This window comes from Myotis brandtii, unplaced genomic scaffold (genome assembly GCF_000412655.1).
Source record: "Myotis brandtii unplaced genomic scaffold, ASM41265v1 scaffold454, whole genome shotgun sequence".
Classification (NCBI taxonomy): domain Eukaryota; kingdom Metazoa; phylum Chordata; class Mammalia; order Chiroptera; family Vespertilionidae; genus Myotis; species Myotis brandtii.
Genome location: NW_005367354.1, coordinates 88,524 through 111,606, shown reverse-complemented (window position 1 = coordinate 111,606; position 23,083 = coordinate 88,524). Strand labels below are relative to the sequence as shown.

Here is a 23,083-nt window from a genome sequence, read left to right as displayed (position 1 = left end):
TTGCTGGATCATATAGTAGTTCTATTTAAAAAACAAAACCTTTATTGTTGAGAGTATTACAGATGTCCCCCCTTTCTTTACCCCACCCCAGGCCTTCACCACCCTATTTACTGTCTGTGTCTATGGGTAATGCATGTATGCATATAAGTTCTTTGGTTAATCTCTTCTCACCCACCCTCCCTTCCCTCTGAGATTCACCAGTCTGTTCCATGTTTCCATGCCTCTGGTTCTATTTCATTTTAATTTAAATTTATTTTTTAAAATATGTTTTTATTGATTTGAGAGAGAGGAAGGGAGAAGAATAGATAGAAACATCTATAAAGAAAAACACATTGATTGGCTGCCTCCTACACAACCCCTATTGGGGATCAAGCATGCAACCCGGGCATGTGCCCTGACCTGGAACCGAACTGATAACCTCTTGATTCATGGGTTGACGCTCAACCACTGAGCCAAACCAGCTGGGCTGGTTCTATTTTATTCATCAGTTTATTTTGTTCATTAGATGCCTTATTGTTTATTTTGATTTTTAGATTCAATTTTTGATAGTTATGTATTTATTGCCCATACTTGGATCTTTTTTCTTCTTCTTAAAAAAGACCCTTTAACATTTCATGTAATATTGGTTTTGGTAGCAATGAACTCCTTTAGCTTTCTCTTGTCTATATATAAAGCTCTTTATCTGGCCTGCAATTCAAAATGGTAGCTTTGCTGGGTAGAGTAATCTTGGTTGTAGGGCCTTGATTTTCATCACTTTAAATATGTCTTGCCACTTCCTTCTGACCTGCAAAGTTTCTGTTGAGAAGTCAGCTTACAGTCGTATGAGTGCTCCCTTGTAGGTAACCAACTCTTTTCTCTTGCTGCTTTTAAGATTCTCTGTCTTTAATCTTTGGCATTTTAATTATGACATCTTGGTGTGTACCTCTTTGGGTTTATCTTATTTGAGACTCTGTGCTTCCTGGACTTTTTGCTAGCAGATTTTTGTGCATGGTATAAGTAGTGGTCTAGTTTAAGTCTTTTGTAGTGATTCCAACACCGTTATCCTTTCCCAATTACACATACATTCTTGGCTTCTTTGTTGTAAATTAATTGACCATAGTTGTGTGAGTTTATTTCTGGGCTTTCTATGCTGTTCCATTGATCTATGTGTCTGTTTTTATGCCAATACCATACCATTTTGATTACTGTAGCTTTGGAATACTATACACTGAAAACCTGATTTTAAATCATGACATGGTACAAGTACCATATTTATTTGCACATTTCATTTTTGTTGGGATTTAAGTAGCTTTGAACAATGGTGTTTTATATTAGAAAATAATCTTACAAACTAGAAATACTTTTAGTCAATCACACAATTTTTATTTAAATTTATAAAGGTATAGTATTTCTCTGATATTTCTCAATTTGAAACAATCAGAATAGTATTCTAGCAGAAATCCTTCTTACTTAGAGAGCCTTTCTTCCAAATTTTCACCCATCTGAAGACAGGACTGATAGATTTCTTATGGTTCTTTTTAACTCTGTGAGACCCACATTATTTCAGAATTTCACCTATTTATTTTTACCGCATCTTTATGAGATTAACAGTGGCCACTGAAGTTTCACTTAAAGAGAAACTAGACTCTTAAGAAGGTAGGGGTCATGTCTCATTGTTTCATTTCCTGGTCTTAGTAATCACTACACAAATTTGACTCATGGAATATGTAGTCTATTGCCTCACAACACTTCCAAGCATAATTTTTATTGGTTCACTCATATTTGAAGGTAAATAGGGTCTACTATAGGAAATAGTAAAATAAGAATTTCCTTCTAGCATCCCTCCCCTACTTCCCAACTCCTTTTACCTACACTCTTTGATCCTTATAATAGGTAAGATTTACTAGATGTTTAAAATGTTCCAGGCAACATTTTGTGTTAAGCATTTTACACCATAATCTTATTTATTATTCACAGCCAAACCTAAGGTAAATACTATTATCTCCACTTTGCAGATAAAGAAACTGAGGTTTAGAGAGATTAAACAATTTGCCCAAGATGGTGGAGCGACATTTGAACCCAGGAATGACTCTATACTAGCGCCTGAATTCCTAACTCTTATGCTTTACTGCCCCTTTTGATGAAATCCTGCCTTTGTGGTAAAAATAAGGGCCACACAAGTCTGTCAGCAGACTGCTATGGACTAAGGAAGCAGTGGAAGCATTAAGAACCAAGTCCCTGATGAACGTTTATATGGAGTGAACTGGAAGAGAATACCAACCAGCATTTGAACAGATATTTACAGAAGCATTATATTTTATACAAATTAGTTCCTGTAGTTTCAAGGACAGTAGCACTCACTATATTTTAGGCTTTGATATCTTAACAGGAAATCAGAATGCAGCCAGGGAATAGAGCTCTACCAGTCACCTTGCTCTGAAAAAAAAACACCAAAAAGCAGGTCTTTGAGGGATTGTGGATGAAAAGTGTGGTTAGGCCCTAGCCAGTTTGGTTCAGTGGATATAGTGTCGGCCTGCGGACTGAAGGGTCCTAGGTTCAATTCCAGTCAAGGGCACATGCCTGGGTTACAGACTCATTCCCCAGTGTGGTGTGTGCAGGAGGCAGCTAATCAATGATTCTCTCTCTTCGTTGATGTTTCTACCTCTCTCTCCCTCTCCCTTTCTCTCTGAAATCAATAAAAAAATATATATATTTTTTAAAGTGCGGTTAGGGGAGTTGTAAACAGAATAAATAGAACTGTGCTTTCACCCATTCCCCTGTCCCCCTTTTTTTAAATTCTCACCTGAGGATATTTTTCCATTGAGTTTTAGAAAGAATGGAAGGGAGGGGGAGAAAGGGAGATAGAGAGAAACATAGACGTGAAAGACACACATCAATTGGTTGTCTCTCACATGCATCCTGACTAGGGCTGGGGATTGAGCCTGCAACTGAGGTATGTACCCTTGACTGGAATTGAACCCAGGACCCTTTAGTCCATGGGCACTCTATCCACTAAGCCAAACCAGCGAGGGCTCACCGTCTCCCTTGATGAAAGCCATAAAGCCCTGGTTTAGGATAGACAATTCATATACAGGAAGGAACAAGTATTTACTCATCAACTGTTTTATTCAGAGTATTGACTTGAATAAATGTAAGACCTTTTGTTTCAGGATGACAGAGTAGGCAGTACAAAGAAAAATTATTTATCATACTTAAACATTTAAATTCATTTTCCCTAAAAAGGCTTAATAAGGGAGTATTTGGGAAAGGGAGAGGGGGTGGTTTAAGGGTAACAATGTTATTAGGAGCAGTGATCAGTCTCTCGCTGCCTTAGCGCTGCTGATTCCCTGTAGTGACCTCTGCTAGCAAAATTTTCTTCCTCCTATCAACATGAAGGTGGCTGGAATCACCTAACAGTTTGTGGTTCAATTCAGCTTTCTCCAGAAGAGACACAAAGAACTGATGCTCTGCTCCAGGCTTTTATGCTAAAACTTAGCAATAGGTGCTTACCAATGCTTCCCTCTTTCTTTCAAACACAAGCAAGTAACTTCTCATTTTTTCAGGTAAAATGTTAAAATTCTTTCCTCAAAACAAAATGTTCAGAAAACAAGTTTTATATATAAACATGTTTATGACATTTATTAAGAACATAATATTTTTCTTTTGACAAGGCTGGGGGGGAATAGATGAGGCATTCTTTACAAATTTAGGTACATCACACTCACTAATCATGTGCTAGGCATTTTATAAAGGTAGCCTCTTTTAACACCTGACCTGTTCCCCCAAAATCTTTGAGTGGCACTATGATACTCATTTTACTGCTGAAGACACAAACTCAGAAAAGTCACAGTTGCACCCTGCCGGCATGGCTCAGTAGGTTGAGCATCCACCTATGAATCAGGAGGTCACAGTTCGATTCCTAGTCAGGGCACATGTCCAGGGTGTGGACTCGATCCCCAGTGTGGGGTGTGCAGGAGGCAGCTGATCAATGATTCTCTCTCATCATTGATGTTTCTATCTCACACTTCCTCTCTGAAATAAAAATATATTTAAAAAAAAGAAAAGTCACAGTTGCAAGGTAAAACAGCAACAAGAAAAACAGCAATATGGGAATCCAGTTCTATCTGAATGTACTGCACTTTGTTTTTTTGTTGTTGTTGTTAATCCTTGCCAGAGATATTTTCCCATTGATATTTTTAGGGAGAGTGGAAGAGAGAGGGAAAGACAGAAACATCGATGTGAGAGAAACACATCCATTGGTTGCTTCCTGGGCCAGGGAGGAGCCTGCAACCAAGGTACGTGCCCTTGACCGGAATCAAATCCGGGACCCTTCAGTCCGCAGGCTGACGCTCTATTCACTGAGTCAAACTGGCTATTTTTATATTAAATAAACTAGTTGACCCTTAGTGCAGGATTGAACTGCATGGGTCTACTTACATGTGCCTTTTTCTTTCAAGAAATACAGTAAATGTATTATCCTTACAATTTTCTTAACATTTTTTACCTCTGGCTTACTTTAATAATATAGTATATAATAGATAATAATATATAAGATGTGTTAACTGACTATTGGTTATTGGTAAGGCTTCCAGTCAACTGTAGACAATTAGTACAGTCTCTCTTCTGCATCAACTGATTCCTAACCCTGGATTGAAAATACTGTTTTCAACCTGCAGTTGAATCAGGATGCGAAACCTGCAGATACAAAGGGCCAATTGTGGTTTTTGGGAAATCAAGTTATACACGGATTTTCTACCGCATGGGAGGTTGGCACTCCTAACCCCCCACATTGTTCGAGAGTCAACTGTACATTGTTTCTCTTTGCCTTATGCTGTCTTAAATAAGCCTTATGACACCTAGGGTAGTCCATCTGAAACATGGATATGTATTAGTACATATTACCTAAAGACTTCAGATTTTAGAGTGAATCCAAGGGAAAAAAACCATATACCAAACCTTAGTTTGGTTTTGTAGACAGGCCTGGGACATTCTATTATATAACCTAAAATCAAATAATTTTTCCTCAAAAATCCTTCTCTGAACTTATTTTTGTCACCCCTATTCTACTCATTCAGGTTTAAAACCCTTACACTTAATGAAGGCATAATCAGGGCTTATAAATTAGTTATATAATAAGGGCAATGCTAATTACATGACCAACATTTAGGAGCACAAAAGATTCCAAAATTAATTCTGTGTGTGAGGGACTTGGTGAAGGCTTTTCAGAGGAAGTATATGAACTGGCCATTGACTGAGTCCAGTTTTGCCCAGAGAAGGGAAAAGGATTCTGAATAGAGGATAAAAGTTTGAAACTATATTGCTTCTCTCCCACTGCATCCAATAAATTACCAGCTTGTCTGGTTCTTCCTTCACTATATATTTTTTACATCTGCCCCTTTTCCTCACATTATTATTATTTATTACTACCTCATAGTTGTATACTATGTATTACTATGAAATTTCTGATTTAACAGTTTTTCTTTCCTTTGAATACTCAGATACCACTAACAGACTGACTTTAAGAAATTATCTTTTACATGACCATATAACCTTCAGAAGTTTCCTATTATCTCTGAAGTATAAAGTTTGAACTTAAAGTCTTCCACAATCTAAGAGCTATACACCTAAAGTTTTCCCTAGAACAAACAAGGCAACAGATGAGACAATACATGATCCAGTTTAGGCTTAAAACCATTAGCACTTTTATTGACTATATATACAGGGTGGAAAAGGCAGGGGGCCCTTGGAAAACACTGGGTAGACAGTTATGAGTCATTCACAAATCTCTAGGATTCACACTATGGTAAGTAAGAGCCAGACATAAACAGAAATCTAACTTTAGAAGAAGGTATTTTCCATAAACCAGACCGTAAACATGCTTAGTGTTCGACGGAGAGATGGAGAAAGGTCTTAAGCTGAACTTTGATTACTTATATAAATCTTTTTTGCTTATGTAGTTTGATTTTCAACTCAAAATTAGAATGGACACTGTTAGATCTTGTTCAATTCAGCATCTACTGAGCACAGTGTACTGAGCAGAAACTATTTTTCGTGAAATAGGAGTAGAAGGCACAACTTTTCTTTGCTCTTAGGCCAGTCCCATTCTCCAATCAGTACAATTAAGGCCTGCATTCAAAACAACGAAGGGCAGAATTTTGCTGCTAATTAAACAAAAAGGAGTATTCCATGATGGAATTTAAATATGTACTTCAGAGCTGCTATATATCTGGAAATGTTATGAAAACTATAAATCCATTATTGTTTGAGTGTTCAGATAGTACTTACCATACAGAAAGATGGCACCAGAACACTCTATGATTCAATCAGTCTTCCAAATGCAACCACAGTGTTTTTTTTTCAAAACATAGATCTAAGCATGTTACCCTTCATTAAATCCTTAAATGGCACCCCATTTTTTTTAGGATAAACCAACTCCTTCACAGGGCTACAAGATCCTGTATGGCCTGACCCTTACCTATCTTTCCAGTCCGTTTCACTCAACCCTAACATCAGTGGCCTTTTTGTTTCCATTTTCCCTTCTGTAGTCAATTCCTACTTACCAGTCAGGTCTCAGCTCAGTTGTCACTTCACAGGTAATTACTTAACCAGAGCAAAACCCTTATTACAGCACCCTGAACTTCTTTGGAGCATATAAAACAGTTTTAGTTTCAAATTTATGTGATTAATGCCTAGCTTTTCCATAGACTGTAGTCTATAAAGGCAGAGATTTTAGGTTAAAATTTTCCACATGATGAAAACCATGTAAAACATTATTTAGAATTTATATATTAATTAAAATAGCTATAGCTTAAGGGATAAATCAAGGAATAGCATTTATCCTCCTAGGCATTACTACTTTAAACCTATAAAACATCTATGCTTAAACAACAATCTAACCACTCTAAACCTGTTTGTAAAATATGGATAATCTTAAAGATGAGCTGTACATACTAAATGAAAAAACTATAAAGGTCTTAAAACAATGTAAGGCACATGGTAAATGCTAAATAACTGGTGCCTGTGAATAATACTTTCGTTTTAATTCATATTTATAAAGTATATTTCTCCAAGCGTTTGATTTATATAGTAACAGAATAATTGTGATGTTCTTCTAAGCTGGTTAAAATGATTCTGGGAAAGAAAAAAGTGATGCAAGAATTGTTACATCTTTTGTTACAATTTTTAAGGTGATTATATCAATCTTATCAGTTTCTCCATATTATTTACTACCAGAGGACTGGTGCACGGATGCATGCACTGGTGGGGTCCCTTGGCCTGGCCTGCGGGGATCGGGGCGAAACCGGCTCCCCGACATCCCCCGAGGGGTCCTGGATTGCGAGAGGGTGCAGGCCAGGCTGAGGGACCCCACTGGTGCACGATCGGGGCCGGGGAGGGACCGTGGGAGGGCTCCAAGTTCGTCTGTCTGGCCCAGTCCCAATCGGCCCCCTGGTGGTCAGTGCGCATCATAGTGACTGATAGAAAGGTCGGACACTTAGCTTCTATTATATAGGATATAGGATAACCCAGATTTCTTTGTACCTTTTAAGATACATACAAGTCATTAAAATATGTATTTAAAATACAGATACATAAAACTTATCTTAAAATGCATATTTTATTTCAGTAGCCAATGACGATCAATCAAACAAAGAAAAGAAAACTAATTTCATGAAGAAAGACAAATCTATGGAGTGGTTTACAGGAAGTGAAGAATGAGATGGCTCAACTAAAACAACTTGGAATCATTAACTACAATATGTCAAACTAACTACAAGACAGTTGTCAAAGTGGACATTTAAGCAGTTTTAAAATGCTACACATCTTTCTTTAGCTTTTGTTATTTTTCAGAATTATAAGTAAAAGTTATACAAATCACAGTAATAGCTAAAAATACCAATCTACAAAAGTAATGATTTGCAACATAAAGTTCTATTTTGATACTTTTCTGTCTTCGAATCAGTTGCCGTCATCTGAGGTACTCAGTTAAGTTGTGGTTTGAACTTCCTCAACTTGACAAGAAAAGCTAATTTAAGTGGGGGGAAAAAGTAAAGGTCATTATAATAATTAGAAGAAAATACCATTTAATATGGCCTGAAAACATTACTCACCTGTATGACCAGTTTGCCAGTGTACAGGTCTAGCAACATAGGGAAATGATCCATATGGAAAATCAGAATGAGATTCTTCTGTTGTAGAACAAAGTACATATTGTAAATTACATAATATATTTCATAATTTGTTCAAATATTTCAAAACTGTTAAAATACAAATTAATCTCCCATCACTGTAAGTTTTTCTTTCACATTTTTTTTAGCATTTTGTTTTGGAGCTATTATGCCAGTTACCTCATAGAAATAATGTATCAAGGATTACATAATAAAGTTATATATATGGTTTTATAACTAAACAGATAAACTCATAATAAATCAAGGGATATATGAACATTTGCTCATAGCCTAAATAATGTGTACATACAACAAAGTCCTAAATTTGGAGAATTCCAGCCTCATAAATAGCAAATATCAGTTTATTTGCATATCAGGTCCTATGAAATTCTTTTCCTTCAGTTTTTTTTAGTTAACCTCCTTGTCACAGGTAAAATATGAATATTATAAAAGGCAAGCAAAGTCATTATTCTGTCCCTTACATATTTTAATTTAACAGCATAAATACCACATTTAAATACAAAAAAAAAATCCTTCAGACACATTTTTATAATTTATTGGTCAATACACTCAGGAACCTATTCTCCACTTATCACATACACATGCATAAAATAAAACCGAAGCTCACCGTGGCCATCCTCCTGAAGCATCTCACCAGGGCCATCCTGAAGCATCTCACCTTCAGCTCTAATCTTTTGAGATTGTAATTGTAAATCCACGTTGATTTCAGGTTCTACTCTTTGAGCTAAAATTCCATTTTTCTGTTTTGCAAGGCAAACCAACCAATCTCTGACAATGACTTCACTTATCTTTTCACATGAGAGAGCAAATTCACAGATGCGAATTCCATCTAAAAGTTCAATAACCTGTGTGATGCTTTCAGAAAAGTAAAATATGTACTTTAAGTTTCTAGTACAACAACTTTAAATTTACTATACCTAAAAGTAAAAATGCAAGCTAGGGCACATAATAAGCAATTTTAAATAATACTAAGTAAAAAATATAGAGAACTTAATTTAACATTACTTGTTCACATTACACTTTTTAAACGTTTCTTCTAAATTGCCCGAAGAAAATGCATCTTATATTGCCATTTATGTAAAGGATGACTTAAGCAGCAATATAAATGATTTGGGACATACGTAGTTTCCTAAGTTTTAAAAGGTGACATACACTGAGTGGCCAGATTATTATGACCACCCCATCAGTACTTTGTTGGGCCACCTTTTGCCTTCAATACTGCGGCAATTCTTCTTGGCATTGACGCCACGAGATGTTGAAAGGTGATGCGAGGAATCTGACACCATGCCTGATGAATAGCACTGTCCAGTTCTGTGAGATTTGATGGTTGTGGAACCAGCTGCCTGATGGCTCTTTTAACTTCATTCCATAAATGCTCAATTGGATTGAGATCTGGTGATTGTGGGGGCCACCGAAGCAAGGTAAAGTCTCCCCCATGTTCTTGAAACCACTCCTGCACAATACGAGCACCGTGGCATGATGCTTTGTCTTGTTGGAAGAAGCCATCTCCGTTGGGATACGCCATCAACATGATAGGATAAACTTGATCAGCAACAATACTTAGGTATGTTGTGCTATTCAGACGTTGTTCCACACAAATTAAAGGGCCCAAATCATGCCAGGAAAACATGCCCCAAACCATAACACTGCCCCCACCAGCTTGAAGGGTTGTACTCATGCATGTGGGGTGCATGCTTTAATGCTGTTTCCGCCAAATTCTCTGCCATCTGCATGATGCAACTGGAAATGTGATTCATCGGACCACATGACTTTTTTCCAATGCTCGACTGTCCAATCCTTGTGTTCCTGTGTGAATTTGAGACGTTTTATCTTGGTAACTGCAGATAGCAAAGGTGTTCAAACAGGCCTTCGGCTTCCATATCCCATGCAGTGTACGGTGCAGTGTACGGCTAATCTGCCTACAAACGTCAGGTGGTCATAATAATCTGGCCACTCAGTGTATATACCTAACTCAGTTACAAAATGAACATGTGTTTAAAATCACAAGTAATAGCCACATCACTCACTTTGCTAGATATACAGCACATGTACCACCCTGTTTAAGATTAGGGTATATAACAGGCAAAGCAACTTGAGGATTCAACATATCCAAAGCTACCTGTGGGGGGAAAGGAGAATCAGACTGAATTCTGTTTACGGCATAGGTTATCATGGTAAAATGATACACTTTTGGAAAGCAATTACCCAGTTAAAGTACTGCATTTTTTTGAATATTGTACTACTATCTTATTTTACTGCTCCTCAAAAGATATATTATCACACAATTTGTCATAGTACTACATAAAAATGGTGATGGCATGCCCTAGCTGGCTTGGCTCAGTGGATAGAGTGTCGGCCTGTGGACTGAAGGGTCCCAGGTTCGATTCCGGTCAAGGGCACATGCCCAGGTTGCAGGCTCTATCCCCAGTAGAGGGCGTGCAGGAGGCAGACGATCCATGATTCTCATCACTGATATTTCTATGCCTCTCTGAAATCAATAAAAAAAATGGTGGTGGCATGTCTTGCACTGGGCAATGCTGGTAATAAAGGAATCCTTCCTTAGTTATATTTTATATACATACATATGTATATACAAAGTTTCAATGCTTTAGTTGAGCTTTTGGCAATAGAAATTCACATCTCAAATATTTTTCTTTTTTTAAAGATTTTTTATTGATTTTTAGAAAGGAAGGGAGAGGGAGAGGAACATCGATGCAAGAAAGAAAGAACATGATTCTTACACTTTAGAATGTCTAAAGTTAATATTCAGAATTTTTCTTCTGAATATAAAAAAAATATTTGAGCCTGGCCAGCGTGGTTCAGTTCTTAAGCATCAACCTATGAACCAGGAAGGTATAGTTGAATTCCAGATCAGGGCACATGCCCATGTTGTGGGCTCAATCCCCAGTAGGGGCATGCAGGAGACAGCTGATCAATGATTCTCATCATTAATGTCTCCCTCTCTTTTCCTCTCTGAAGTCAATAAAAATATATTTCAAAACAAAACAAAAACATATTTGAGCCCTGGCTGATGTGGCTCAGTTGGATGAGTGGCATCTGTGCACCAAAGGATTGCTGGTTAGATTCCTGGTCAGGGCACATGCCCAAGTTGTGGACTGGATCCCCAGTCAGGGGCATGCAAAATAAATATGGTCAAAATAGAAAATAAAGTGACTATTACTGAAAGATAATTCCGGACAGCTAAGAGTAGTTGGCACATCAATATACTTACATAATGCATAGCACATAATTAGAAGTTATTCTATTGATGTTTTTTAGTTTTTGTTTAAAAAATATTAATGAGTCAAGGAGCATCATTATTAATTTATTCACCATTTGGGCACCTTTCATGTGCCAAGCATTTTGCTAAGTGGTAAGGATATAACAGGAGCTTACATACTATTTTCATAGGAACTTATATACTGAGTGGCCAGATTATTATGACCACCCCATCAGTACAATGAAGTGAATTAGTTATGCAAATAATAATAATAATAATAAAACCTTGAGAGTATTTGCTTAGGAAGTTCAGTATTCAGTATTTTTGGAATTGTCAATGAAGTACTGATGGGGTGGTCATAATCTGGCCACTCAGTGAATTCTAACTAGAGGCCCAGTGCATGAAATTCGTGCACAGGTAGGGTCCCTAGGCCTGGCTGGCAACCAGGGCCAATTGGGGCCTTCTGGCTGTCGCCCCAGGGCCTTCCTTTATTCTGCGCCACCCCTTGGTGGTCAGTGCACGTGATCGAACTCCCAAGGGGACAATTTGCATATTAGACTTTTATATAGATAGATAGATAAAGGCACAGACATTAAACAAATATCCAATAAATATATGTCAGAGGGTGATGAGTGACATGACGACCTACATGATTATAAAGCAGAATATGAGGGATAGAGAATATGAGGGCAGGGAAAGAAGGTGCTGTTTTATACATAGGCTGGTCAGTGATGAGACCTGAAGAAAATGATTAAGCTTACCCTGTGGAAACTTAAAGGGAAAGTGTGCTGAGGCAGAGAGACCAGCAAATACAAATGCTCTGAGGCTGTATGATAGTTGGAGTCTGAAAAGGCCACTGTCACTGGAGACAAAATGGGGAGGATGGTAAGAGATGAGTTCTGAATGGTGGAGATGTGGGAGCGGGAGAGGGACAGATTATGTAGAATCTTACTTAGGAGGAGAAAAAGCCACTGGAGAGTTTCAAAGAATGATATAATCTGACTTTTTATAAATCTTTTTTCCATGTTAAATATAACAAAACTTGCCATTTTAAATGTATAATTTGGTGTCATTAAGTATATTATGACATACTTTTAAAACTATAGAAAAGGCCCTAGCTGGTTTGGCTCAATGGATAGAGCGTTGCCTTGTGGACTGAAGGGTCCCAGGTTTGATTCTGGTCAAGGGCACAAGCCCGGGTTGCGGGCTCGATTCCCAGTAGGGGGCGTGCAGGAGGCAGCCGATCAGTGATTCTCTCTCATCATTGATGGTTCAAAATCTCTCTCCCTCTCCCTTCCTCTCTGAAATCAATAAAAATATAAAAAAAAAAAAAAAAGACTGGGGAGGGTAAGGAAGGATAATGATGGCTCGCAACAGCAAACAGCATTGGATGTGATGAGAAGTGGTATAAATTTTGAAAAGGTAAGAGCCAAATAGGATTGGCTGTGAAATGTGAGAGATGCACAGGAGTCAGAATGAATCCTCAACATTGTTAATAAATACTCTTCTACATCTCGACTTTAACTGTCTAAGATACCTCCTGCCTGTTCCCTCTCAAATAGAAGCTATTTATTCCCCCAAAATCTCACAACATGAGGTCAGGTGCTGGGTTCAATATGCTCCCAACACTGCTTTATCTAAAAATGCTGAGGTTTATGATGCTCAACTCCTCCTCCTTGTTCACTACCCCATATTTATTAATAACTTTGGCAACTGAATCAGTAAGTCTCTCTACTCTAAATCCCACCATGATATTGAAGGAAAAATATTCTTTCCATGCCAGATACAGAAATGGGGCAAATAATGAAGGAAGACCCTCTCCCATACAAAAGAACTGTGACCCTGGTTTTCTTCACACACAGTATTAAGCAATATCCTAGGAACCACTTTTGATAACTTACCGCATCAAATTTTAAAGATTTTATGTCTTCACTTGCTTCTGAAATATCTTTATGAATAAAATCCACGTTGTCTGGCCACTCTTCTACATGACTAATTTTCCATGAATCACGCCAGTGTTTGTAATTCTTCTTAGCCAGTTCATGGTGGTCTTTTCGTATTTCAAAACTTATGACCCGTCCTTGTGATCCAACTTAAACAGATAATTTATGACATTTCATAGAATTAATTAGTTCATAAAAGAACATAAAAATTATATTGTAAAAAGGTATTATATGGGTCCCGGTTGATTCCCCGACACACACAAAAAAAGTTCTATGGATGTGAAAAAAATAATTCAAATAGTTCAAGTTTACAAAAGTCTCTATCCCATCCCAGATACCCAATCAACCTCTCTCTTCAGGGGTAACCATACTAGTTATTTAGCCTTCCCAAGATAGTTAGTGCCTACACAAGTGTGCAAGTACTTCTTTATTTTTAACACACATTGTGATATATTGTATCCTCTACCTTCCTTTATACTTATTGTGCCATTTCAGTGATTAACAATCTACTGCATTATTTTTAACAGTTTTTATATTCCATTGTATGGCTATGGCATAATTTATTTAGCAATCACCAATAAAAATTTAGTTTGTTTCTAGTCTTACACTATTATAAACAATATTGCAATGAAATTTATTATGCCCAAATTTTTATATGCATGAGCCAATATATCTACAGAATTCCTAAAAATGTACATGCTGGCTCAAGGGGGTATGTGAATTTTTTATTTTGAAAATTATTACCAAATTGTCCTCCAAAAAAGTGATACCAATTTATACTCTACCAACAATGTATTTGAGTGCCTATTTCTCTATACTCTCTCTCAAACTTATCTATGTCAATCTAAAACTGAATAGTTTATCATTGTTGTTTTAATTTGTATTTCTTTTGTTATGAATGAGGTTAGACCTTCCACATATTTAAAAAATATTTGTATTTTTGTGTGTGCCTAAAGAACTTTTAAACTATTTAGCACAGTAATACTGCTGTTTCACAAAAAAACTACCGCATTTTAGTAAGGCAATTCGTTTTCCACCCACCTCTATCTGAGGTGCTTTGCTATCATTTGGAGGCTATCCCAGATCAATCAGTCTGTAGTTTTATTAATGAAAAGTTTACATTACAAGATGTCTTTTGAAATGTAAGTCCAGCTGCAAGTCATCATGTTCTCAAGGGATAAAAATTAATGCTAATAGTAGCATAAGATAAACAATTGGAAAATATAATTATAGAGGGGAAAATCCATTCCAAAGGTAAGTAGCAATAATTTTTTGATCACTCATAATTTGCGATTATTCATAACATGACATTCCGCCAATACTATAGATATTAGAAATACGGGCACTCCTGTATTACAAATTTTTATAAATTCACTTTGTCAAATGCATTCAGGAATCTGTCACAGATTGTGAAGAAATTACTGCCTTTAATTAGATTCAAACAAAAGATATGAGGAGCCAAAATGAATTTCCTGATTTAGTATAAGCTGGATTCTGTTTGTATGTAATGGCACTAGGTCAAAGAACAAAAGGTTTAAGATTAATGCAGCATATTTCTATCTGTAATCTTTATAAAACTGACCCATATAAACCTACAACTGCTCTGACAGTTTATTAGTTTAAAAAAATGAATAAAAAAAAATAGAATGCATCAATAAGGAACAACATAAATGATTTTTTAAAAATCTACCCAGAGAGTTCTGTCACTGTTCAGGAGTCTATAATTAGGTGAGGAAGGGAAAGCAATCCTGACACTCAGAGGAGTTACGTGATCATAGGATAATCAACTAGGATAACTGTAACCAGACATCAAGTGGTGGAAACATGAACAGATATTTACTATATACTTCTTGATTTTTGATCAGGTGCTCCCTTCAATCAGTACTTTTAGCAACTGACTATGTAAAGACTTTCTTAAAGACAGAAAAATTTTCCATGATCTAGCTTTAACTTAGTTCTGTATTATGATTAACTAGAGGCCTGGTGCACGAAATTTGTGCACTCGGGGTGGGGGTGGGGGGGAGTCCCTCAGCCCGGCTTGTGCCCTCTCGCAGTCCGGGAGCCCTCAGAGGCAGGAGAGGTTCCCGCTACCACTGCTGCACTCACCAGCTGCAAGCCCGGCTTCTGGCTGAGCGGCACTCCCGCCATGGGAGCGCACTGACCACCAGGGGGCAGCTCCTGCATTGAGCATCTGCACCCTGGTGGTCAGTGCACGTGACAGCAAGCTATTGAGTGGCCTTAGCATATCATTAGCATATTACGCTTTGATTGGTTGAATGGCTGACTGGACGACCAGACAGCATATTAGGCTTTTATTATATAGGATTTATTTATGAACACCAACAATCCTTTACCTGTAACAGTATGTCAGCCCAGCACTGACAGCCCTCCTCCTTCTATATTCTCTCATACTGAGAATTCATCTGGCACTATTTTTAACAAGTACAAGAATATTCAGAGCAGCACTATTCATAATATTCATCTCAAATGCCCACCAGGAGTAGAATGGATAAATTGTGATTTATTTATAAAATGGAGTAACTATATAGCAACTAGAATGAAAGCACTAATGCTATATGCAATGGCTGAATCTCACAAACAGAATGTTGAATGAAAGTAGCCAGACTCAAAAGAGTACATACTGTGTGATTCCTTTTATATGAGGTTTAAAACAAGTAACACTAATCAATTATGATAAAAGTCAGAATAGTGGTTACCTTTTGGGAGGATAAGGACTGATAGGGAACATGGGAGGCTTCTGTGGTGCAGTACCATTCCCTATCTTGCTCTGGGTAATAACTACATGCGGGTGGCCACTATTTAAAAATTCACTGAGCCCTAGCTGGTTTGGCTCAGTAGATAGAGGGTCAGCCTGTGGACCAAAGGGCCCCAGGTTCAATTCTGGTCAAGGGCACGTATCTTAGTTGCAGGCTCCTCTCCGCCTGGGCCCTAATCAGGGCTCATGCAGGAGGCAACCAATCCTGTCTTTCCCTCTCTCTTACATTCTCTCTAAAAATCAATGGAAAAAATACCCTTGGGTGAGGATTAAAAAGAAAAAATTCACTGAGATATACATTTATGATCCATGCACTTTCCTGTAGCTATGTTATGCTCCAATAAAAAGCTTAGTGTTTTTTTTTTGTTTGTTTGTTTTTTAAGTAGAAGCATTAAAAAGCATGAGAGGAGCAAGAGAAAGCAAAGCAAAAGGTAAGAGAGTGACTGGAAAAATGTACAAAATGGGGAAAAAATGTAGTTGCTTACATTTGGTTTTAAAGAGAATTCTTTATATCCCAAAGTCATGTGAATATTTTCTGAAACATCTTTATCTAACTTTCTGTCATTATGAACGGATTAAATGTTTTCTTTGTTATCTAAATTCAGCTCCTTTTATCCCACTCTCTTACCTGCTTTGGATAAAAATAAGCTCATTCCACCAGAGCCAGAGCCAGCTTCCAAAACAGTATCTCCTGGGTGAATATTCATCATCAACAGCATCATACTTATATCCTATGATTTAAACAAACTAATCAATAAATACGTACTAAGCACCAACTCTTATCAAATATCATGTTGGACTTGGAGAAAAAGTGACAAAAAAGGATTAAACCCTGGCCCTGCCTAGCAAGAGTTTATATTTTACTTGATGAAATAAGAGATTCAAGAATCAATTAGCTAATAAAGCAGTATAATACTGAAATTATAGACAATAAGTACAATAGGAGCTCCTAGTTTAAAGACAAAGTGGGGAATTTAAGGAAACAATCACAAGGTAGAAACAACTTTGAAAAAAACAGCGGTGAACACAAAACTATTGAATTCTGCAATACTTTCACCTTTGCAAGAACCCTTGGCTCCTACCTCTTTGCATGACTGGCTTTTCCTTAAATTGTGTTTATCAATTGTACCTCCTTGGAGCCCTGGCCAGTTTTGCTCAGTGGTGGTTATAGTGTCGGCCCGTGGACCGAAGGGTTGCAGTTAGATTCCTGGTCAAGGGAACGGATTTCGGGTTGCAAATTGGATCCAGGTCCAGTCATTCCTGGACGGGTCTGGGAGCATGTGGGAGGCAACCAGTCAATGTGTGTCTCTCACATGGATGTTTTTCTCTCTATCTTAAAAAGATCAATAGAAAAACTATCCTGGGTTGAGGATTTTTAAAATAATGTACCTCCTTGGACACCTTCTCTAACCACCAGACATAAAAAAATTCTCTTCCCCCACGTCACCCAATACAACATTACTGTATCTTCATGACACTCAGCACTACCTGAAATTATCATATTCTTTCATTTACTTGTTTTTTTCTTTGTCACCTCCTCTAGGATGTAAGGTCTGTATTAAGAGCAAGGACTGTGGTTCACCATTCTACCTCCCTAAAGTAGTGCCCTGAACATAGAAGGTAGGTGATTATTTGCTGAATAAATAATGAGTGTCTCCGCATCTGGGAATAGGAGTTGTTACAAAGGAACAACCTGCCCAAGGACTGTGACTGTAATTAAGGATTGAAATAAACTGCTAGCAATGGATGATTAGTATAAGATTCTAGGAACTAGGTCAGTGATGGCGAACCTGTGACACGCGTGACACGCGTGTCAGAGGTGACATGTGAACTCATTTTTTTGGTTGATTTTTCTTTGTTAAATGGCATTTAAATATATAAATATCAAAAATGTTTTTGTTTTACTATGGTTGCAATATCAAAAAATTTCTTTATGTGACACGGCACCAGAGTTAAGTTAGGGTTTTTCAAAATGGTGACACGCCGAGCTCAAAAGGTTCGCCATCACTGAACTAGGTAGTTAATTTATTCATAAAGGATATTCCTTTTATGTTTAGTGTTTAATTTTAGCTGTGTTAATACAAAACTTTTTCTAAAGGGAAAGCATAGTAATTTATCTATAGTTGATAACATACCTCTAGTAACATGCCTTATCAAATGAAATATGATTAAAATATCACCATAACGGTACTAAAAAATTGTCCCCAAAAGAGTTCAACACGCTGAATGCTGAACTTGCAAACTTAGAATTATGGGGAACAAATATAAGTACTTATTATGTGCCTAGTGAGTTCACTTAACTCTATGTAGTAAATTGATATTCTTTTCACTTTACAGATTAGAGAATCGAGACTCCCAAATTAAAATCTGGCTGTTTCCTCCTAAAATTGGCATAAAAGTCATATCCATAGCCCTGGCCGGTTTGGCTCAGTGGATAGAGCCTGGGCCTGCGGACTGAAGGGTCCCGGGTTTGATTCCAGTCAAGGGCAATGCCCGGGTTGCTGGCTCGATCCCCAGTAGGGGGGGTGCGGGAGGCAAATCAATGACGAGAGAATCAATGATTCTATCATTGATGTTTCTATCTCTCTCCCTCTCTGAAATCAATAAAAAATATCTTTTAAAAAAAGTCATATCCATGATTTTTTTTTTAATAGACTGAGAACAATAAAAACCCGAACCACCTGAGAAGTGCTTTAAGTAGGTGAATCAGGTCTGCGGTGCTGATCTCCTTTGCTCTTTCTGGAGCCAGTATGCACCTAACTCCCATGGCGTTACCTTCGGATACGTTATGGCAGGACCTCTGTTCATCAGTAACACATAGTCTTCCAGTGCCGGCCTCCTCAGCAGGAAGTGCTTACCAAAGGAGCTCCTCAGCATCTGGCCGGGGAACTTCCCCACGATGTCGCTGAACGGGACTACCCCCCAGCTGCTATTTAAACGCCCGGCGTTGCTCAGCCGAAACAATTTTTTAAATTGTGTTTCTCTCTTCCCAGTCTCAGCTAAAATCAGCTCCCCAGCCCGAAAGGGCTCCTCCCTGGAAGTGGACCAGGGAGAGGAGCCGTGAAGTTCTGCCACCAGGGCGGGCAGGGAGGAACCCCCGGACGCCCGGTGTGCGGGATCGGACAGGGCCAGGTCTCCGCTCGAGTCCTCGCGCTCTCGAAGGGATGGCTCCTCTCGAGGCGCCGGCGGTCGGAGGCTTTCCAGTGACGAAAGACATCTGGCCCCAATGCCCCGGCCGCTCGGAGGGAGTGATGGAGGCGACTCTGCGGCGGGAGCCTTCTTCGGCGCGGCCTCGCGCTCTCTCCGTCCATCTCGCGCGTCTCTTTGCGAGGAGTCGCTACACCGGGACCGAGCTCTCTCGACGGGCTCCCGTCCAAGGTCGCGCAGGGACGGACAGGGCGCGACCCCCGGCCGCCGCCTGAAGCGCCGCAGCCGGAGCAGGACTGGACCGCGGCGAACGGCTGACAACATGCTGACTCGCGCCCGCGCCGTCCCACGGAAGTGACGTAGGGCCTGGCGAGGCCCCGCCTCTCGCCGCCCAACGCGCCGGCGCGGGTGCGGTCCGGAGAGTCTCCGCGGGGAGAGCTCAGTGACCGCGCCTGCGTCCTGAGGGGCTGGAGGCCGAGCCGGGGGCGCGGGGCCGCCAAGTGCTCGCTCCGTGACAGTCCCAGGAGCGCGTCCCAAGCCCCCGGGGGCCATTTTCTTCTTGGAAGTGTCGACAGTCTAAGCAGTTGACCGTTGGCAAGTCTCCAACCGCCTCGCCGGGGACAGGAGGGTTAGGAGCGACAGAGCCCGTGAAAGCGCTAAATTCTGTACCAGGGCCTGCGCTGTCGTGGCCAGGAACACGGACGTCTCCGGGTCGCCCCCAGGGGGTGCAAGTAAAACGCCCCGAGTGGCGTTTGACAGGCGGCGGTTGGACGCGCCACCCGCCGACCCGCGCTCCTTCCCCGCCCAGCCCTGCCGGGTTCCTTCCTGAAGTGTCAGGTATTCCTGGGTGTGCTCTTATTCCAAAGATTATGTTAGAGTTTGATATGGCTGCTCAAGTTCCAGCCATTACATCCCAATTTCAGTCAGTGAGAAGGAGGAAGAGGGAAGAAGGTCATGCCCTCTTTCCTTAAAAATATTTTCCTGAAAATGCACATATCACTTCTGCTTACATTTCATTGACTAGGACTTAATTACATGGACAGATGTAGCTGCAAGGGAAGCTGAGAAATTTAGGTGGTTTTTTTTAAAAACTCTTTGTTAGAAGTATTACATAGGTCCTCCTTTTCCCCCCATTAACTTTTTCCAGCCTGCTCCCATCCTCCCCCCGAAATTTAGTTTTTATTAGAGCTGACCATAGGCCTAACTAAAAATCTGAAATTCTATTAATATTGAAGGAGAAAATGTGGATTTGGAGGCAATTAGCATCTTCTCTCACAGGTGCATGCTTGCTAATTTAGGCAATCCCCACTTAATAAATGAGTGTGTTCCTAAAACTTGTAAATAGGACATTTTCAATCTAATGTAAATAGTGGTTGTATTCCAAGAGCTGCTCAAAAGTCTGTTGATTGCCTGGCCTGAGTAACTCGGTGATTGAGTGTCGACCTATGAACCAGGAGATCACGGTTTGCTTCCCAGTCAGGGCACATGCCTGGGTTGTAGGCTTGATCCCCAGTGTGAGGCATGCAGGAGGCAGCCTATCAGTGATTTTCTCTCATTGTTGATGTTTTTATCTCTTTCTCCTCTCCCTTCCTCTCTGAAATCAATAAAAATATTTTTTTAAAAAAAAAATAGGAAAGGTCGGGGAAAAAAAGTCTATTGAGGGGTAAAGTAGCTGAAGCAGTGTTCACTATTGAAGAGACAATGGGAAATTATAAACAGGCTCTTGTATCTTTAAAAAAAATTAAAATAAAATTCATAATTTAAACTGCTAGACTCCATCTCTGGTTGACCTATTAGTGCCTCGAACTCAGCATGATCCAAACTGAACTCATTATTTCCTCCTTTCTCCTTTTTGTTCTTCTAGTTCTCTTCTATTCCCTGTATCAGTTAAAATCACACGATTTTCTATTATTTCTAGGCTAAAAAGTTCCAAGTCGTGTGACTTTTCTCTCTGTGAAGCTCTCTCTGGTACAGACATATGCACACTTACAACCTCTGATCAGTGGTCAAGTCCTGTGAATTTCCATTTCTATTAGACACCACTCAATATAATTTGACCAGCCCCACCATTTCAAATAGCATGTCTTCTAATGCATCCAAAATCTGTATCTCTAGCAGTGATCTTCTCACACATCCAAGTTCCTACTGAACAACTCTATTTGGATGTCTAATAGGCATATCGTACTTAACTGTCCAAAATAGAACTCTTGATTTCCACTCCATCCAAACTTGTTTTCCCAATTCAACTAATGGCACCATTCACTTACTTTTACACTGTTATGACTGAATACATTATTATTATGTGTATACATGATTATAGATTGGAAGTCGTTAGGCAAAAATGGAAACAATTGTTACAATTGTGCAGTTATAAGTGCACGATTATAAGTGAATATTTCTTTTAAACATTTATTTAATCATGTTATTAAAAAAACAAAAACAGCTTTGCCCTGTCTGGGTGGCTCAACTGATTGAAGCATCATCCCTATACACCAAAAATAGTTTCGGGTTCAATTCCAAGTCAAGGCACATACCTAGGTTACGGGTTCGTTTGGGGCATGTAAAGAAGGCAACTGATTCTCTCTCACATCCATGTTTCTCTCTTTCTCTCTCCCTCCTCCACTCCCCTCTCTCTCTCTAACCAATAAACATATCCCGGGGTGAGGATTAAAAAACAAAAAATAGAAAACAGCTTTCTACACTACCCATATGGCATTGTTCTCAGTTCCCACATAACTGAAATGGAAACTTTCACAATGTCCAGAGACCTTGATGTCCTGCAAATGAAGGAGGAGGATGTCCTGTCCTTAAATTCCTTACAGCAGGAACCCACTTAGGTGGCACCAACCTTGACTTCCAAATGGAACAGCACATCTACAAAAGGAAAAGTGATGGCATCTACATCATAAATCTGAAGAGCACCTGGGAGAGGCTCCTGCTGGCAGTTCGTGCCACTGTTGCCATTGAAACCCCTGCTGACGCCAGTGTCATCTCGTCCAGGAATGCTGGCCAGCAAGCTGAGTTTGTCACTGGAGCCGCTCTTACTGCCAGCTGCTTTACTCCTGGAATCTTCACCAACCACACCCAGGTAGTCTTACGGGAGCCGAGACTCCTGGTGATTACTGATCTATCGCTGACCACCAGCTCCTCACAGACACGTCTTATATTATAACCTGCCGACCACTGCGCTGTGTCACGCAGACTCTCCTCTGTGCAATGTGGACTTTGCCAGCCCTTGCAACAGCAAGGAGCTCACTCAGTGGGTCTAATGTGGTGGATGCTGGCTCGGGAAGTTCTGTGCAAGCGCGGCACCATCTCCCGTGAACATCCATGGGAGGTCATGCCTGATCTCTACTACAGAGAGCCTGGAGAGATTGAAAAGAGAGAGAATTTTAGGGTGAAAGGGCTGCTCCAGCTCCGGAGTTCACTGCAGCTCAACCCGAGGCCAGGGGTGGGTCTGATGACGAGCAGGTGCCTCTGTGCCTATTCAGCAGTTTCCTATTGAAGACTCAGCACTCGGCCTGCCACAGAAGACTGCTCTGCAGCCCCCACTGCTCAGGCCGCTGAACGGGTAGGGACACCCACTGCGTGGTCTTAAGTTGTTCTTCCACAAACTCTTAAACAGAATGGAGATAAGGTGGATGAAAAATAAACAGTTTCAAAAACAAATAAACAACCCAAACCACTCTTTTGTTTTAAAGGAATGGGCCCTGCCCTGCAACGCACGGTCCACTTACCCCACGCGTCCACGATACTTAGTACAAGTTAGCATTGGGCCCAGCGGGCCACCGTCCGCCGGTCGGGCCCGCCCCACGTTCTCTGGCGTCGCGAA

General features: G+C 39.7%; 2 protein-coding genes and 1 long non-coding RNA gene across 5 annotated transcripts in view; 1 reads left to right on the top strand and 2 right to left on the bottom strand.

Moving 5' to 3' along the window:
• SPDYA (speedy/RINGO cell cycle regulator family member A) overlaps positions 1–18,573 on the top strand; it is a 36,901-nt gene extending 18,328 nt beyond the window's left edge. The window contains exons 8-10 of one of the 2 annotated variants that reach the window (XM_014546628.1): positions 16,488–16,535; positions 17,648–17,724; positions 18,442–18,573. In XM_014546628.1, coding sequence (XP_014402114.1) covers positions 16,488–16,535; positions 17,648–17,715 — 116 coding nt within the window. In that variant the 3' untranslated portion in view covers positions 17,716–17,724; positions 18,442–18,573. Of the gene's footprint in view, positions 1–7,603; positions 8,387–16,487; positions 16,536–17,647; positions 17,725–18,441 lie in introns of those variants that run through there. The other variant, XM_005874835.2, reaches the window with a different exon arrangement.
• The window catches only part of TRMT61B (tRNA methyltransferase 61B), a 36,876-nt gene extending 16,132 nt beyond the window's left edge, over positions 1–20,744 (bottom strand). Inside the window, exons 1-7 of one of the 2 annotated variants that reach the window (XM_005874836.2) lie at positions 18,880–20,744; positions 16,733–16,835; positions 13,287–13,477; positions 10,193–10,284; positions 8,773–9,020; positions 8,088–8,165; positions 7,697–8,002 (exon numbers count right to left, since the gene is read on the bottom strand). In XM_005874836.2, the coding sequence (XP_005874898.1) occupies positions 7,959–8,002; positions 8,088–8,165; positions 8,773–9,020; positions 10,193–10,284; positions 13,287–13,477; positions 16,733–16,835; positions 18,880–19,803 (1,680 nt within the window). In that variant the 5' untranslated portion in view covers positions 19,804–20,744 and the 3' untranslated portion in view covers positions 7,697–7,958. Of the gene's footprint in view, positions 1–7,696; positions 8,003–8,087; positions 8,166–8,772; positions 9,021–10,192; positions 10,285–13,286; positions 13,478–16,732; positions 16,836–18,879 lie in introns of those variants that run through there. The other variant, XM_014546627.1, reaches the window with a different exon arrangement.
• A 131-nt stretch (positions 20,745–20,875) lies between these two features.
• Positions 20,876–23,038, bottom strand: LOC106727597. The gene is made up of 2 exons (XR_001363827.1): positions 22,989–23,038; positions 20,876–22,867 (listed from the first exon to the last, which is right to left on the bottom strand). It is a non-coding gene; the product is annotated as an uncharacterized LOC106727597 (long non-coding RNA).
• Positions 23,039–23,083: the final 45 nt, after the last annotated feature.